The following is an 18,375-nucleotide window of genomic DNA, read 5'->3' on the forward strand; positions in this document are numbered from 1 at the left end:
GCCGCGGCAGGCGCGGAGCGGAGCTGCTGGAGCGGGGTGGGCCCCGCGGGACCGGGAGGGACCGGGAGGGCGGAGCAGCCCTGGCAAGGGAGGGCCCCACTGCAGCGACCCCTCCGAGACCCCGAGCTCCCTCCGAGCCGAGCCTCCCCTCCCTCCCTCCCCGCCCCGCAACGCTATAGTTGCCAGGGTTGCTGTCAGGCCGTTCTGTCACTGACAGCAACCGCTTGATACGAGCTTGCCGGGTCCGAGCTGGTGAAGACCCTGCTGTGAGAAGGAGAGGAGGGCTTCTGCTTGCCGAGGCAGGTGTCCCTAATCGCTCCCCTGCGGTGGGCCGTCTCGGTAGCTCAGGCGCAGGTTAACGTGGCTGTAGCTTTGACTTCAGTTCCCCCCCGACCTTTTACTCTTCTCGCGAACTCCTCTGGGTTGAAAAGTGTCAGGGCGCAGGCTGCTTTCTGCTACGAAAGTTCCCCCAAAGGTTTATCCTTTGGGCTGCTGTGTCCGAGAACGTCCCATCAGAGTGACAGACCTGGAGGTCCCAGGCTGGGCAGCACTGCTGGTAGGCTCATCCTTTTGCCAGATCCTGTATTTTTTGGTAGGACAGCTGTGAGGAATATTACTTTTTTTTTTCTAAAACCACGTTTAACGGTCCTCTCGAAGAATATACTGTGCTTCACTGCCTGCAAATACACCAGCATAGAGGCAATTAACTGCGGTTTGAGAGGGTATTGTCTCTTGCCACGTAGAAAAACAAATAATGTAAAGTGTGCCCACATATTTGTAATGTGCTAAATCGTCTTCATAATTAAAAGCTATTTTTTCCCTTTCTTCAGCAAGGGAACATGAGTTCAGCAGGGAGGAAGAGAGGGAAGCCCAACAAAGGAGGAGGAAGAGGGAGAGGAGGTGGTGGAAGAGGAGGCAGCGGAGGAGGAGGAAGTGGAAGAGGAGGACGCAGCAGTGGCCATTCAAACAAGTCACAACTTGGTGGAAATCGGAAATGTTCAACTAAAATTTGGGATGATGGAGATGACTTTTGTCTCTTCGAGGAACCAAGGCTGGAATCTAGGTATTTCTGTCAATTTGGAGAGGGTTTGGCATAGACGTGTTTGGGATTCGAAAGAATGGGTTTTAGACATCTTTGACTACATGGAGCAGTGATGAAGCTATTTCAGTATGAAGCAGTTTTTATGTGTCTTCTTTTGATTAACATTTTAGCATTTTATGGTTGGGAAAGTTGTTATTTTTAAAAAAAAAAGATTGGAACCTCTAATTTTCTTCATTTGTCATAAAGTAATTTCAGAATGTCTTTGATCAGAAATCACTAATAAACAATGGATAGTCATTTTTGTGTATTACAAAGCAGAACTGAGCTGTGGAAAATAAGCTATTTAGAATTACTTTAGTATCCTGAATGTATTCTGACAACATTAATTAGAAATATGTGGTTGTACAGTGAGAACAACTTTACCTAGCAAAGTGTTTAGTAAGTCACTTTGAATTTGACATAGGATTAAGTTCATATGTGCATGCATGTGTGTGTGACCACACATCCTGGTCACTGAGTGATCCTTCGGTGATGGACTTGTCTTATTTTGGTTTTCCTGTTTTGAATTACAGGATTGGGTCCTAACACATCCTAATTCAGTCAAGATAATTTGAGCCAGGCAAATAAGAATAAGTCATTGTTAAGTTCTATTTTAATTTTTAGATCGAATGCGTCTGCCAGAAGAGGAGGGCAAACAAAACAGAAAGCTGAAGCAAGAATGCCTTTGCAGACCATACACATGACTTCGGAAAATCAGAGAAGAGTGAAAGAACTTCTTCAAGAGCTTCAAGGGCAGGAGCTGGCTCCAGAATCAGAGTTAGTTTAAATGGAGGCAGTATTTCTAGCTCTTCTTTAAAAGCCGCATTGTTAGGAATAGAAATAGTATTTTTTTTCCCCCTTAACTTTTAATTTGATCTCAAATCCTGTGGTTTTGAGTCTGATTTGTTCTTCTACAGTATTAAGTCTGCAAAAGTTAAATGGAGGATTTAAAACTGCAGGGGCAGTGTCTGCTCGACAGTATATATTTGCTTCATTTTAATTTGATAACTCTTTTTATCAGAGTAGCTGGTTCTGGTGAAGACAATGATGAAACCGATTACCTTGATGATGAACAGTGCTGGTCAACAGATCAGGAAGTTTCTGACATAATACCAAAGTTGCCTGCTGATCTACCAGTGCACAGGATTGTGGAAAGCGAAGTGTCTTCATTTGCCGTGCACAAACTCTCCAGGTGATGCTTCTCAGTGAATAATTTGTATCTTGAAGAGGTAAATCACTAGACTTGATCCAGTAAGCCCTTGGTGCTTGGACTTCTTCTTGACTTCAGGGAAGTTCTATGTGCAGAACTGTTGAGTTTGTATATCCTGCCAATTTATTCCTTGACTAGATGAGTTTAAAATAATGCTTTTATGAAAATAAAAGTCCAAATTTATCAGCCTTTTTTCGGTTCTTTCTCCAAGACAATGAAACAGCTATTGGGAAAGCTCAGGAAGCATTTATATGTATGTTTCTTCCAAGTGGGTGATGTTGCAAAACTTTGTGTCTTTCATCCATTTTGCTCAGATGTGAGCATTTATTAACTATTTTTCTTTGTTTGAGAGTGTTTTATATTCCAGAGGACTCAGCTTTTTCTGAAGAGTTTAATTAATATAGTTCAACTGGGAAATCTAATCCTGCAACTACTGTGTGCTGCATTCTAAAGTGTGAGACAATTGCCACGTAAACTAATCTGTCACCTTGGAAACAACAGACCAGCATTCACAGACACCAAATTACTGCCTGCCACTGTTATTTTTAACATAAATATTTTAGTGTGGGGATTTTCCCCCGGTAGTCTTAATAGGATCTCATGTCATACGTGCTTCCTTACTGTAAGCCTAGTTAAGCAGATCTATGGTTATTTTACTTCATACAAGTCTCTGTCACTCACTTGTTGTCATGTTGTCTCTGTTTCATTGCAGGTATGGTTTTGACAGTGAGCTTTGTAGGACAGTACTGAGATCCTGCAATGGTAATATTGGAGCATCATTGGAATATTTGCTATTGAAGTGCTTTACTGAAAGATATGGAGAGAAGATACAGATTTCTACAACAGCTGTTGAAGCCAGTCAAAAAGAATGTTTAGAACAGAGACAAGAAGAGGCTTTTGCCCTCCAGTCAATCTATGGAGAAAAATTTGTTGAAAGAATTCAAAACAGAGTTTGGACTTTCACTTTGGAAATGGAGTACCTAGCAAACAGGCTCAGCAAATCCAAACAGAAGGGTGATTGTACTACAAACACAGCAAAGCAGACTTCAAAGGAAATATGTAAATTTTATCTCCAAGGAGGCTGCAGGTTTGGTTCAAAATGCAGATTCAGACATGAATTACCTCCAAGCCACCCACTAAAACCAGCCAAGAACTCTGTAGATGATGCTCATCTCAGACTTGACAATGATGGTCCCGTATATGAACTTGAAGTAAGATTTCCTGAAGAAAACAAGTATCCACTCCAGGCACCTCTTGTGGCATTTTATTCCACTAATGAGAATCTACCTCTTGCCTGTCGTTTACACATTGCTGAATTCCTCTTTGGAAAGGCCTTGATAGCTGCAGAGTCTAATGAACCAGTGGTGTACACCTTAGTGACTTCCTTAGAAGATGAATCTGAAATAAGCGAATTACTTAAAAATACTCATCACAAGTACAGTGTTCCTCCTGTGTCCCTGCTGGCAACTCCTTCAGTAAAGCTACAGACAGAGAGTGCATTTGGTTCAGATCAAGTGTCCAAAGGTACACTAAATTTCCCTGTAAAGTTTCTGGGCTAAGAAAAGTAAAAAAGATTCAAAAAGAGAGAAGGCAGAGAGCCCAATTCAGGTGTCTGTTCCAAATCTGTTTCCGGAGATTAAGGTTGTATGGCGAGCCAGATCCATAATCTCTGTGCCTCAGAAAGTCCCTTCCATAATTTAGCTGAAGCAGAGAGGTTTTCCACTGGCAAGAACTGAGTTGAAGGAGCAGTGAGTTTGGGTTGTCAGAGTGAAGCATGCATGTTCCCGCATACATGGTTAAGAAGTCATTGAGCTTTGTGGTGTGAGCTCTGCAAAACTGACCAAGTGTGCTTGGAAGGGAACAGGGAAGGTTGTTTGCAAGCCTTGGTACATCTACTGCTCATCAATTTAGAAACTTTTTTTTTTCCCCAAAAAAAAAAAAATTACTTAAAATTACCAACCTCTCCTCAAAATTAATTTTGTAAATGTGGATTTAAGGCTAAGTAAATGTGAGTGGTTCTAGAATGTTGTTCAAGGTATCATCCCTTTTTTGCATGCAAGCACAACTAGGTTGATTTCACAAGGGGATAGTTGGGGCTGTGTCTTTTATGGCAGGGTGGCATACAACTCTGTGGCAGAGATGACGTTCAGGCTCTCAATTCCAAGACTTTTATCTAAGGCAGACTTATTTTCAAGAGTTTCCAACAAGAACTCCATCACATTTTACAGCACCTGAATAGTGGCAGCCTATTTCTTTGGTATAGTAAAACAAATTATTCAATATTTTTAACGGCTCCACATAAAGGCAGTTGTGTTGCAGAAATTGAAATCGGGGATTCCAAATAATCTTTCTTATGTTATAAAATACCTTGTTTAGATAAATATGTCCTTAAAACTTTCAAGGGCTGGCTTACTGTCTGAGTGAATGTCATTTTGGTTGATAAGCAATAGGCACCAAAGTACCTGGTCCACTGCCTTGGTTGTTGTTGTTACAGTGTAGTTTTAATTAATTTGAGCTGGTGCTTCCATCACAGTCTTGTGCTTCATAGAAGTGGTTGTGTGATGAATTGGAGAGGGGAGCAGAAATGCATGAAAAATGTTCAGGAAATAGTTGCCAGTCTGGTTCACCATGTGGCCACCCAGACCACGGTGTTGCAGAGCACAGCTGGTGCAGGGGTAGTGACAAGTGGGTTGGAGCTGGAGAAGTTGTGGTTCGTTTTCACAGAATCACAGAATCACCAGGTTGGAAAGGACCCACTGGATCATCGAGTCCAACCGTTCCTAACACTCCCTAAACCATGTCCCTAAGCACTTCATCCCCCAGTTCCTTAAACACCTCCAGGGAAGGCGACTCGACCACCTCCCTGGGCAGCCTCTTCCAGTGCCCAATGACTCTTTCTGTGAAGAATTTTTTTCTGATATCCAACTGGAACCTCCCCTGGCGGAGCTTCAGGCCATTCCCTCTTGTCCTGTCCCCTGTCACTTGGGAGAAGAGGCCAGCTCCCTCCTCTCCACAACCTCCTTTTAGGTGGTTGTAGAGAGTAATAAGGTCTCCCCTCAGCCTCCTCTTCTCCAGGCTAAACAACCCCAGCTCTCTCAGCCGCTCCTCGTAAGACTTGTTCTCCAGCCCCTTCACCAGCTTCATTGCTCTTCTCTGGAAGATGGAGATGGAGTTTTGATGGAGTTAGGGGAGGTTTGCTGGTAGTATTGAACTAAATGCATGTCAAAAACAGTCATGCAGACCCTCAGCATGGTTCTTTGTTGAGAAAGCTCCTGGAATGTATGTATCTCTTCTACAGTGCTGATGAAGTCCTATTCCTTAGTAACAAGAACACCTAGTATACATTCTCTCTCTCAAGCACCAATAGTGTCACGGCCTCAGGAAGAAGAGGAAGTGGCAGAGGAAGAGGAAGATGAGCCTGAAGAAGCTGTTGCGGAGAACGAAAGTTATGTGAAGCTGAAGAAAAAGCTTTCCGAAAAGTACGATGTGCCTGCAAAGTCTCTGTATAATGAAAATGTTAAAATCTGCATGCAGTTTCGGCTGAAAAAGGTATAGTATACAGAACAGTACATCTGTTTTCTGGCTTACTTTAGAGAAACAAATATTTAAGTTACGTTCCAGTGGTTGTTACTGCCATGCTGTCAGGTTTTGTGCATCAGTCTTCTAGGCACTTCCGATCCATGTTGTATGAAAGACAGAAGCTCCCTGCATGGCAAGAGAGAGAAACCATTCTTGATTTGCTTAAGAGCCACCAAGTTCTTGTTGTAAGCGGGATGACAGGGTAAGAGTGTGATTGCACATACAGGCTTTATGTGTCGAAGTATACACAGAAGAATGTGAAATATGTATCCGTGTCCTGAAAAGGTTAGGATTGTGGTCCATCTGTGACCAGTGACAGCAGTTCTAGGTGAACTTCATGTGAAGGATGACACTACTGAAAGAAGGCAAATTTCAAGTAGAACGCAGTCATCTTAATTTACGTGGGTGGAAGGTGTTGAGTTTGTGGGTCTTTTTAATTAATCCCTGATTCTGTTGTGTAGTTGTGGAAAAACCACTCAGATTCCTCAGTTTATTTTGGATGAATCATTGCAAGGATCTCCAAGCAGAGTGGCAAACATCATCTGCACACAGCCTCGCAGGATCTCTGCCATTTCTGTGGCTGAACGTGTAGCCAAAGAAAGAACAGAAAGGATTGGACTCACTGTTGGATATCAGATCCGTCTGGAAAGTGTAAAGGTATGTATGCTTTACTTGTTGGTTTTCATTTCATTCTGGTACAGCGTGCTTAGTGCTCCTATAGCGTAAAGAATCTCTCCCCTGTATCTGCCATATAGCGAGATAAGCAAGTCTGTATCTCTTATACTATACTATGAAATATATTCTATGTTTTATTTCATCTCAAGTTGCACAGTCCTCTTTACAGAATGAGAGTGCAGTAGTATGTATTCTATTGTTGTTTTGCTTTGCATTGAGACAGTTGGAGAGGCCTGAGAGTATAGGTGATAGTTCTGTCCTCTGGAAAGCTACTGACTTCATTTCCGCTTGTCTCCATTTCCATTTGTCTCCCAAGTGGAGGCTGAAGGGTACAGCTTCACTCAGCCAGAAGTGGGAGTTGAATTCATACTGCTGTCTTGGAAGTGAAATTTTGTCTATATTGCAGCTGATGTCTTTTGACAAGAGCTACGTTAAAAAAGAGGTTCACTAAATTTTTCTAGGGACAGCGATCTGACTTGTTTATCAGAAAGCAACTTCTGCAGGAAAAACAGTTCAGGTTTTTTTGTTTACTTTAATAGTTAGCAATGGCTCTCAGTAAGAAGCAGATACTGTTTAAGTTTTACTCAAGCAAGAAAAGTCATTGAGCCTCTCACCAACAGGGGTGGCTTGTTCTTTCTGTCAAACCTGGCACTCTACTGAAATCAAATGCTTTAGAGCAAAACATATTCTCTTTGCACTATGTTAAGCTGCATAAAGTCAACTGAATGCTTTATCTTACCGTTCAAGTCCTCAGCTACCAGACTGTTGTACTGCACTACTGGTGTGCTGTTGAGAAGGCTGGAAGGAGACCTGACTTTGCAGGGAGTCACACATGTTATTGTTGATGAAGTTCACGAAAGAACAGAAGAAAGGTAAATAATCTCTTATCCCTTAAGCAAAATGAAGAAGCATAGTAAGAAGGGTAAAGGTGACTAAAGATGGAAGTAGCTGAAGTCAGACTTTTTGATCCTGTGGCAGTAACATGGGATGGTGGAAGGAGTTTGTATTTAGGTTCTTGTCTTTGTGCAGTAGGAAGTTGTGTTGGAGCAGCTTGCAAACAAAGCATGTCTTTCTTAAAGTTCTGTGCCTCCAATCTGCTGTCACATGGTAGTGGTGTTGAAACGAGGTTTTGGATGGAGCTGGAGTTTTAATTAGCCACAGTTGTCTGTTCTTATTCTTCCCTTGTTTCAGCTTTTACCAAATACCTGAATTCTTCACATGCCCTTTTGGGAATTACTTCTGTTGCAGGCTTCAGCACAGCATCAGCAAGGGACGAGTGCTCACGTTTTCTTTCAGTCTATAGATTTTACTAGTTTTAGATGGTCTCATCCTGTCCTGATCCAGCCTCCTGCACTTTTACCCTATATAACTGCTGGTGCCAGGCAAAAGATAAGATCTGTCAGTGTCCTTGTGAACTAGGTGGCAAGGATCCTTTTCTTTGTTTTCCTTGTGAAACACTGCAATGCAAAGGGTTTCTGGGAGGCTTTGACTGTGACCCATTCTTCTACAGTGCAGATTATGTTTCAGCCGTATAAAAGGGCTTGTATCTTTCAAGGGTTCTTCTTCCTTCTCATCTAAAATCACTTCAAGCCAGTCTTCTAGGCACACCACCAAAACTAAATAATAATGTACGGAAGAATACACTGAGCTGGAAAGAGCGAGTAAGTTTGAGTAACGCTTCCAGTGGAGAAGAGGAGCAAAAAGGACTCATCTGTTACTTTGAGTTAATTTATCTAATGTTCTTGTGTTGTCATTAAATTAATTGATTTATAAGGTAACTAGAACTTCTTGCTGCTTAAATGAATTTATCATGTAATCTTGACACTCTAGTAAGGGACAACCAAAAAGTAAGCAGATTGCCTGCCATTAATTTACTGCATAACTAGCCTCCGGCCATTCCAAAAACCATGTGCTTCTATGGTGGTATATGTGTGCTATTGAAAACACCAGGAATCTGGACAGAAAGGGGAAAGAAAAAAAAAAAGAGACTCTGAAAGCTAACACTGAAGAAATTAAAATGTCTTTTTACTTGTTTTCGTCAGTGACTTCTTGCTGCTGGTTTTGAAGGATATAATGGTTCAGAGGCCAGACCTGCGAATTATACTAATGAGTGCCACCTTGAATGCAGACCTTTTTTCTCAATACTTTCACTCCTGTCCAATTATTAACATACCAGGTGAAAACCATTCATTATTATTATCATGTCACGTTCATTGTTTTAGGCGTTTGTTTTCAGTATTTCTGCTTGTAATTGTTTCTCAGTTCAAGTAGAAGGGACCAGTTTGCAGAGTGTCAGGATGAGGATTTATATAAGAGCTATGATTTTAAGGACTTAGAAGGAAGGAACAATGAGATTTAGGGGAGAGAAGACTTGGAAATGGAGTCTTTTTTGTGCTGACTCTATACCAGCAGAATTTCCTCCCCCAGAAGACAGAAATGTCATGACGTGTATGATGTAGTTCCTTGAGCTAGTTTCACTGCAGCTGAAGACTCTTCTCTATCCTTGTGGAAAAGCAGCAGTGAGAAGATCCAGCTGGATGTGTACACACTTAGCCAAACGTGCCTTTTAGATTGCTAAGTTATTACATGGACCATGACAGAAACACGTGTCTGGCTGTGTAAGTGCACATTAGCAAACCATGCTTGGAAAACATCCAGTCTGTCCTAGAGAGAAACTATGTTGAAGACTGCAGTATAGATGGGAGCTGTGAAGTCAGTGTATGTAACCCACTTGAAATTGGAACCATCTTCTGTCTTTTTCCTCTTTTCTACATGTGTGTTGTGTGGCATGGAAATTTATTCTCATGGGGTTTTTTTAGGTCGAACATTTCCTGTGGATCAGTTTTTTCTGGAAGATGTGCTTGCAATGACAAGGTATGAAACTGCCAGATGTTCTCAGATCTATTTGGCCTTTAAGGTTGCACTATGGGCCTTGAGACTACTGTATTCCTGTGCATAAATTTAAAAATTAAATCTTCTCAAATCTCCCCCATCACCTGCAGTCTTGGAATTCTACTAAACCGCTGACTTTAAATCCTACTTCTTATACTGCAGTGGGGTCTGCGATCTCATGCTAAAGCAAGCCTTTCTGTGTTAGATACTGCACAAGTACTTAGAGAAAGGTTAGCTTGCCATGAAGAGTTTGTCAGTGCTTGTGCTTTACTTGTTTCAGTGGTGGTTAGACATTGGCAAGCAAAAGAAATACGAAGGTAGATTACAGCACCAAAGATGAAATATGCAGGATGCCAAACAATTCTGTTTTGTAGGCCCTACCTTGCAGCTCAGGTACCATATTCCTGTTAATATTTATAGTTACTGGAGAGTCACTGCTGCTCAGATATTCCAGATGGTAAACTGATCAGCTGATGTAAATTACTTGCAGATTGTAGATCTGAGCTACTCGTTTAGCTGTCAATATCAAGTTTGCAGTCCTAGTTTTTCACATCATGTCTTTTAAAAGACATCCCCATATGGAAGGGCATATTGGCCTTGATACGGTCTATGGTTTTGCAACCCAGTTATACAAAGTTCCTCTCAGTTTTATGTATAAATACTTTTTATAGCCTGTCTCTGTAGCTAAATATTAGGAGGATACTGTCAGGCTTCTTTCCATGCTACTTCAAATGTTCTTCTGCTGTTCAGGTATGTTTTAGAAGATAGTAGTCCCTACAGGCGCAAGACAAAGCAAGAAAACAAGCAGAATGGAAGACAAAAACGAACAGCATTTGAAGAAGTAGAGGAGGACCTGAGACGTGCTGGCGTTCTGGAAGGCACTGACACAGTTGTTAGAGATTCAGACCCGGACCAAAAATTAAGTCTAAAGCAGCTCCTTTCCCGATATAAAGGTGAGCTCCTTCTTAAGTCTAATAAATTGGCATATAAAATTAGCCAGCCAACATGGTACATTAGCAGAGTTTTGTACCTGTGAAGTTAAGCAGGTTACTATTTCTAGATAAGATCAGAAACCTCTCACCTCTCTTATACTAGGAGAAACATCTTTGCTGAAAACAGTTCTTAGGATCTGAGAATGGAGAATTTTCAGCTACTGTGTGTTTCCATCCCTTTCCAGATGCCTTTTAATTCCACTTTCTTCTCTGTATCTATTCTTGCTAGAGCAGCCTTACTTAAACCACAGCATATATCTTCCTACTTCAGAGAGGCCACTTCAGCATAAGCCTTTCTTGAGAAATTCAGTCACTCTGTGAATAGCTTAATAAAAGAGGCAGACCTTTCCATGCACTTCCCACTCTGTCATCCTCAAAATCCCCCTCACGCTTAGTCCTGAAGAGTTCCTCCTTGCACAGCCTTGCAATGAGCCCCACAGTGGTATTGAGTGAGAGCCGTTGCTTGAAAGCTTCAGGTTCCTGCTGGATGGTACTCTTCCTCAGAAGAGTATGGGAATCTGAGTGTCTTTTTGAGTTGATGTAAGAAATATTGGAAGGGAGAAGAGAGAGCTTGAGAAGGTAGTCCTGGAGGTATCTGGGGTTGGAAAGTATTTTGGGTTGGAACTAGATGATCTTTAAGGTCCCTTCCAACTCAAACCATTCTATGATCTGTAAGTGGTCATATGAAGGCTTTTGGTGCCTCTTACCACTAGTGTGCGTGCATGTCATTCTCCTAGTAGGTGGGTCCTGGTCTAGGCTGTGCACAGGGCAAGCGTGAGTCCCAGTAAGGCACAAGAAGGGAAGAGAAGAACTGGAATAGAGGAAATCATGGAAGGGAGAATGTGACACACTGACTTGTTATGGAACTACCTCTGGTCTAAGCCAGATGCTGTTTAAACCAGAGTTGGTTGTGCAGCCACACTGATTCAATTTATCCAGCAGATGTTTTTTTACAAGAATTGGACTTGCTGTGTGCTTTATTTTGTTTACCCAAGGAGTTAACAAGACTGTGTTGAAAACAATGTCTGTCATGGACTTGGACAAAGTTAATCTGGAATTAATCGAAGCCTTGTTGGAGTGGATAGTTGCCGGCAGACATTCATACCCCCCAGGTAATTTCCTTGTCCTTGAGAGATAAACAAAGGTAGATTCATGGAGGCTGTGTGCTTATACAGAGCCCAAAGCTAATGTTTTGCGTGTAGAGTTTCTGTAGTTACTGGTTTTGCCCCAATAAACATGGGATGGGGAAGGTGAGAGAATTGTCTGCTTTGGAAAGTGAAGGACTGTTGCAGCCTGTGTGGGTTTTGTACATTAACTGCAAAACAGAGCTGGATTTTTTTTCACTTGGGCCTTCTGCACATAGATAAAAATATCACACTGTCCTTTCTGTTGATTGATTTTTTTTATTTATTTTTTTTTAATCTACGTGTGTAGGTGCTGTGTTGATATTTTTACCTGGTCTAGCAGAAATCAAGATGCTTTATGAGCAGCTCCAGTCTAATGCTCTTTTTAATAACAGGCACAGCGAGAGGTAAGGCAAAAAGCTACTGGTCTTTACCCAGAAATAGAGTATCTTCCTGCACAGAGCCTGCTTTTGTCCAGGGAGAAATGAAAGTTATTAAATGTGTGAGACAGCTTGTGATATGAAGGTCTTAACTCCAGTCAGGGTGGTTCTTTTATACTGTCTTATTGGCTTTCTCTTTTTGTATTTTCTCAACTCGGGAAGGTTATTTGTTCAAGTTCTTGGAGACCCTAGTGACAAGTGTCTCCATTTTGTGCTCTGCATGATCTGGTGGGCTGTTGAAAACTTCACCTATGCCCTTGTTCCATTTCAGAATGTTTGCTGAGACATGTTCAGCTATGGTTGCACTGGGCTCTAGACAGTTGCATGGAGATGTAATAGGATCTCCTTGACTGAACAGTTTTTACCAAGGTGTCCATGGCAAGGTTAGCTGGAGTGATTTCTTCCACTCTGGCAGTATAAATGGCAGACTCTTCAAAAGAGGCAGTATTTTTGCTCAAATCTGTTCTGAGAACTATCCCCTCCCTTAGAACATACATCAGCAATAGTGTGGCCAGCAGGACCAGGGAGGTGACCATACCCTTTGCTTGCTGCTGGTGAAGCCACGCCTCAAATCCTGTGTTCAGTTTTGGGCCTCTCACTACAAGAAGAATGTTGAGGCGCTGGAACGTGTCCATAGAAGAGCACCAAAACTGAGGAAGGATCTGGAGCACAAGTGTCATAAGGAGCAGCTGAGGGAACCGGAGTTGTTGGTTCCTGGACTGATGGGAGGCTGATGGGAGACCTTATCCCTCTGTACAACTGCCTGAAAGGAGGGTGTAGTGAGGTGGGGGTTAGTCTCCTCTGCCAAGTGACAGGTCACTGGACGAGAGGAAACGGCCTCAAGTTGTGCCAGGGGAGGTTTGGATTGGGTATTAGGAAACATTTCTTCACTGGAAGGGTTGTCAAGCATTGGCACAGGCTGCCCAGGGAGGTGGTTGAGTCACCTATCTGAAGGTATTTTAAAAGATGTATGGATACAGTGCTTAAGGACATGGCTTAGTGCTGAACTTGACAGTGTTAGCTTAATGGTTGGATTTGATGATCTTTAGGGTATTTTCCAAACCGAGTGATTCTATTATTATGTGTCTTAGAGGTGACATGGCAGAAAGGTTTGCTGGTTTTATATTGCTTTGAAGGCTGTGGGCAGTGTCTGGTACGAGTGGGGCAAAAGTATATGCAGGCGGATTGTTCCCAGGAGGGAAAAGGCTGGACACGCAGTGAGCATGCTGTCGTATTGTACTTTCAGGTGTGTTGTTTATCCACTTCATTCTTCACTGTCTAGCGAAGAACAGCAGTCTGTGTTCCTCAGGCCTCCTACAGGAGTTATCAAAATCATCATCTCTACAAACATTGCAGAAACATCTGTCACTATTGATGATGTGGTCTATGTGATTGATTCTGGAAAAATGAAAGAGAAGAGGTACTGAGAATCATTCCTTGGGGCTTTGTGATCTGGGAAGCTGCTTTATGCCTTGAGCTGCATACTTTAGCTTTCCAAAGAGCTGGGAAAAACTTGAAGGAACTTGATCTGTAGAAAGCTGCTGCAAGGTGGAGGAAGCCAGTCTAGACTTAAATCCAGCTGCAGGAGTGGGAGTTATGTCTGCGCAGAAGTTGGCAGCATCTGCATGTTTAACTTCCAGCCTGTTCACTTTGCAGTCATGAATACAAACCTGTTTCTTGCTCTCCTGTAGATACGACCCAAGCAAAGGAATGGAAAGTCTAGAAGACACATTTGTGTCCAAGGCCAACGCTCTACAAAGGAAAGGGCGAGCAGGCCGTGTAGCCTCAGGTGTCTGCTTTCATCTTTTCAGTAGCCATCATTATAACCATTTGCTTATAAGACAGCAGTTACCTGAAATACAAAGAGTGCCCTTGGAGCAGCTTTGTCTGAGGTGAGTTGTTGTTCATATATTGCCTGAAAAAGCCAGGGTGCAGAATGTCCTTCCTCCACGTTTTGTTTCATCAGTGTTTTCTCACATTGTGAAACTTGCTCTAGAGATCTAGATGGCTGGTTGCGTTGATCTTACTATCTTATTGCCTCTGCATCCAGAGTTCCCCCCTAACACTCCACCAGTTTTCCCTGTCCTCCACATTCCTTAGCTCTCATGTGATCCTAGGAAAAAGATATATCTCTCAGATCTCTCATCACCAGAGAAGAGTTGCATTCCTCTACTCCAGACCCATGGTAGATGCCTGTCCTTTTCCGCTGTAAACTCTCCTGCATGGTGCAGTAAAGCTGCAGTCTGGATGAAGCACCACCTTCGTGCAAATGCTACATGAAGAGGCCCTCCTATCCCTGCTGCACACTATGCACTCCTTTGTACAAAAAGGAAATGAAACAACACAAATTACTTTACAGTAAAAACTTGATTCTAAACCCCAGCGTGCTAAAGAAGAATCTCTTCTTATGACCTCTGTGAGGTTGGATGAGGTACACTGCCCCCCAGCTATTTAACATCATTTCCTGGCTTGAAATACACATTAAAGTCATCTTCTAGGGAGCATGTTCTTAGAAGCATGTTTTCTGATGGTTTTTTGGTTTTGTTTTTATAAGAGCTTGCTTTTTTTGTCCTGTGTATGGAACTAAGCTGTTGGTTTTGGTGGTTTTTTTTCTTTCTTTTTTTTCCTTTTTAATCTTTTTTCCCCCCCCCCTAAGAATTAAGATTCTGGAGATGTTTTCTGCACAAAGTCTTCACTCTGTCTTGTCACAACTAATTGAGCCCCCTAGAACTGAATCTTTGCGGGCATCAAAGGTGCGACTCCAAGACTTAGGAGCATTGACTCCAGATGAAAAGCTCACTCCTCTGGGATATCACTTGGCATCTCTGCCTGTTGATGTCAGGATTGGAAAGCTAATGCTGTTTGGTACCATTTTCCGCTGCCTGGATCCTGCATTAACTATAGCAGCTAGTCTGGCCTTTAAGTCACCTTTTGTAAGTATTCTTACATGTGTATTCTGCTGTGAAATTGGTATGTTTTCATGCAGCAGCAAAACATTGTTGTAATTTGCAGCATAGTACACTTGAATATTTTAATTCTCCTTTGTAGCTTACATTGTTTGTATGTTAATGCAGTGCTCATTTGAAAAGTCCAGTTATAAGCAGAAGACCAAAACCATGCAACAGTGACAAGAATATTGGTTATATTACAAGTGAACAGTAGAAACAGTATGTATTAATTTTAGTTTGAACTAAGAAGTACCACCAGACCATATTGTCCTAATTTGATGTAAAATTTGAAAATGGATGGTAACATAAGAAGCAGTTGGAAATAATTACAGAACAGTGTTAATGATGATGTTTACATGTCTGAGCTGTGAGTGTGGAGTTTAGTTTGGATCTCAGTTTGTGTATTCACTTTTTCTTTTGAATCTGCTGCTGTGCTTACCCATGCTCTTACTGTTGTTAATCTACTGCGATGCACAGACTTGCATGAAAAGTCACCCTCTTCAAGTTTTGATCAGTAGTGCAAATAGTTTGTATTGAGGATAGTTGTGAATTACTGGAAATAGATTGTTCTAGTTATTAAATTGCATATTGTTTCCCACATGCTTATTGGGCATTTTCTACAGCATTTTAACTTCATGTGCTCTGTGTTTCTATATGCTGATGTAGAATAATTTGAATTCAGCTTTTTGCAAGTCCTCAGTTGCTGTTGGCTTCTCTCTCTCAGACCCAGGTGGATTTTAGACTTGCTGTGCTCTTCTCTGTTATAGGCATTCTCATTTGAGTTCAGCTACATTAACTTGCTAAGATTTGTCAGATGGTGTTTTTCATAGATCTTGGCATTCAGCAGAGAAGTTTGCCCCAAAAGAAATATTTTCTGTGAGCTGGTCAGTCACAAATCTACCTTTGCATTTCTTGTGGTTAGGTAGGGCAGTGGGCTTAGGTGCTGTGTTGTTGACTAGGCAATTTGCGTTCTGACCTGTAAGCTGCTGTGAAAATACCAAAGATTGTGCCCTGCAGCTCTCACAATGGCTTGTCTAAGTTGTGAGGGGAAGAACACAGTCTGTTACTGCCTGCCTAGGTGTCACCATGGGATAAAAGAGAAGAAGCAAACAAAAAGAAGTTGGAATTTGCAGTAGGAAACAGCGACTACCTGGCTCTTCTCCAGGCCTATAAGGTGAGCTGAAATTCAGTAGCATCTCTCAGAGGTTTGTGATGTGCTTGAAATTCAAGCTGAAACATTTAAAGATTTCCTCCCATTCTCTTGATTAGGGATGGTGTTTAAGTATCAAAGAGGGCTCTCAGGCAAGCTATAACTACTGCAGGGAGAACTTTTTGTCAGGAAGAGTTCTTCAGGTAAGTCAGTTCCCGTACCCTTGCACAGGAACCGGTTGGAACACTGGCAGAGTCCTAATGACAAAAGACTCTCCTCACTCAGTGTGGCACCCATCACAGCCCTTTCTTTGTTTGTAGGAAATTGCCAGTCTGAAACGGCAATTCACAGAACTGCTTTCTGACATTGGGTTTGTGAAGGAGGGATTAAGAGCCAGGGACATTGAGAAGAAGTGGTCCCAAGGAGGCGATGGCGTGTTGGATGCCACAGGAGAAGAGGTAATCCACAGAATTTCAGTGCTCCAAAAGCGTTGCAGTTTTTTCTTTGACCTAGGTGCCAGATGGGCTCTAGACTGGTGGGTTTCTTGCCACGGCCTGGCTTCATAATCTCACACTGGCAACAGTCGCCTCCTGCCTGATCTGTTCGTTCTTCCTGTACATCATAGGTGCTCGTGGTAGGCTTGATTGCACAAAGCCTTCTGTCCCTGGGAAGAACAGGCCCCCACATCGAAGTGAGCTGAAACCCGCTCCTTTGAGACAGTGAAATGCTGCAGACTTGGCATGTTGAAATCAGAAAGTGGTGGAAAAGCACGGGTCTGACTCATGACCTGGCCTGAATGTTGGGATTGGTGCCAGCCTTATTTTGGGAACAGAGTTACGTTACAGAGCAGGCACTGAAATACTTCAGCATGCGGACAGTCTTCAGAAAGCACTGCCTCTGGAAGCCAGCTATCATGGGCTACATAATGAGGTGATAAGGGTTTGGTAGTCTAGTCTCACTGCATTGGGACAACTAGTGCTTGGTTTCTCTCAGGGACAAGTCAAGACCTTAGGAAACAATTAAATTCAGCACTAAGCGGCATCACAATGGTCGGTGGTGAATTTGCTTTGTTGATAGTGAGGGGAGCACAGCCCAGGCCTAGCCTGAGACCTTGAGGAGAAGTAACTGGTCCTCTCTTAAAAAGCACAGCAGGGCAGTTATAGAAGTGAACCAGTTTCAGGAATTCAGTCATTCCAGAAGCAGGGCTTTACCTTTTGTAGACTTACCTGTAGAATACTTAATGTATGCATTCATTTCACAGGCAAATTCAAATGCAGAGAACATCAAGCTGATCTCAGCTATGTTGTGTGCTGCACTGTATCCCAATGTTGTCCAGGTAAAAGTATGCTTTTTATTTCCCTTTCTCCTGTCTAGCATATCCACACAGCGTGCTTTCAGTCTAGGCTGATGGTGGCAGCCTTGAGCCTGGCTTAGGTTGACAAAGCCAAAGCTTATAGTGCGAGAGCCAGCTGAGCTCCAGTTTGTACTGCCTTAGACTGCTGCTGTCCCTACAGGCTGATTTTAGCGTCACACAGAAGCCAACAGCAAATGCTCTTAAGAAGCTACTTTAAATTGCAGCTTTTTTAGAAGGCTGAGATTACAAATGAATGGTCATGGTTAGACAGCACCAAAAGTGTAATATCTGTCTGTAGTGACTTGACATGTTACTACTTGAGTATTTCTGGGTTTGATAGAATTAAAACAAGGTTAAAAGGTTTTCTGGTACATCAGACTTTTATAACTTTTTATCTTACTATACAGGTGAAAAAGCCGGAGGGCAAATACCAGAAGACCAGTACAGGAGCAGTCAAAATGCAACCAAAAGCAGAAGAGCTGAAGTTTGTTACCAAAAATGATGGTTATGTTCACATTCACCCTTCATCTGTGAATTACCAGGTCAGGATTCATTTTTTTCTGCAAAGCATGCTCTTCTTTTGTAAAATAAATCACCTTTGCTTGAGCAGTTGAGAGCAAGGGTCCCTACTAATATTTAAAAATATCTTCATGATTGAATGGTCCTTTGTTGTAGTTGTAAATAATGGTGTGTTCCTGAGTTGAGTGTCCTCTTGGGTACACAGTTAAATGCCGCCTTTTTGAGTGGAATTGGCATATGCAGTAACCCCCCCATTTCATGTTATCTTGAGCCATGTCTGCAAAGCTGCATGCAGAAATATTGCAATTCCAGTGCTCCCCTGGCTTCTCCATATTGACAGAGATTCCCTGCACGTGTGTAGCACCTTCATACATGTAGATGACTTCTCATCACTGCCCCTCCCCAGGCTTT

The 18,375-nt window shown here is 42.4% G+C and overlaps 1 protein-coding gene across 6 annotated transcripts in view; it reads left to right on the plus strand.

Moving 5' to 3' along the window:
* DHX57 (DExH-box helicase 57) overlaps positions 1-18,375 on the plus strand; it is a 20,033-nt gene continuing 1,658 nt past the window's right edge. The window contains exons 1-22 of one of the 6 annotated variants that reach the window (XM_054061935.1): positions 3-303; positions 835-1,063; positions 1,706-1,858; positions 2,103-2,273; positions 3,004-3,815; positions 5,590-5,840; positions 5,951-6,072; positions 6,332-6,527; positions 7,293-7,417; positions 8,588-8,721; positions 9,365-9,419; positions 10,188-10,390; positions 11,425-11,541; positions 11,864-11,960; positions 13,240-13,413; positions 13,685-13,885; positions 14,722-14,926; positions 16,020-16,115; positions 16,211-16,294; positions 16,412-16,549; positions 17,353-17,427; positions 17,853-17,987. In XM_054061935.1, the coding sequence (XP_053917910.1) occupies positions 840-1,063; positions 1,706-1,858; positions 2,103-2,273; positions 3,004-3,815; positions 5,590-5,840; positions 5,951-6,072; positions 6,332-6,527; positions 7,293-7,417; positions 8,588-8,721; positions 9,365-9,419; positions 10,188-10,390; positions 11,425-11,541; positions 11,864-11,960; positions 13,240-13,413; positions 13,685-13,885; positions 14,722-14,926; positions 16,020-16,115; positions 16,211-16,294; positions 16,412-16,549; positions 17,353-17,427; positions 17,853-17,987 (3,768 nt within the window). In that variant the 5' untranslated portion in view covers positions 3-303; positions 835-839. Of the gene's footprint in view, positions 304-830; positions 1,064-1,705; positions 1,859-2,102; positions 2,274-3,003; positions 3,816-5,589; positions 5,841-5,950; positions 6,073-6,331; positions 6,528-7,292; positions 7,418-8,587; positions 8,722-9,364; positions 9,420-10,187; positions 10,391-11,424; positions 11,542-11,863; positions 11,961-13,239; positions 13,414-13,684; positions 13,886-14,649; positions 15,161-16,019; positions 16,116-16,186; positions 16,295-16,411; positions 16,550-17,352; positions 17,428-17,852; positions 17,988-18,375 lie in introns of those variants that run through there. The other 5 variants (XM_054061932.1, XM_054061934.1, XM_054061933.1 and 2 more) reach the window with 5 other exon arrangements.

This window comes from Cuculus canorus, chromosome 3 (genome assembly GCF_017976375.1).
Source record: "Cuculus canorus isolate bCucCan1 chromosome 3, bCucCan1.pri, whole genome shotgun sequence".
Classification (NCBI taxonomy): domain Eukaryota; kingdom Metazoa; phylum Chordata; class Aves; order Cuculiformes; family Cuculidae; genus Cuculus; species Cuculus canorus.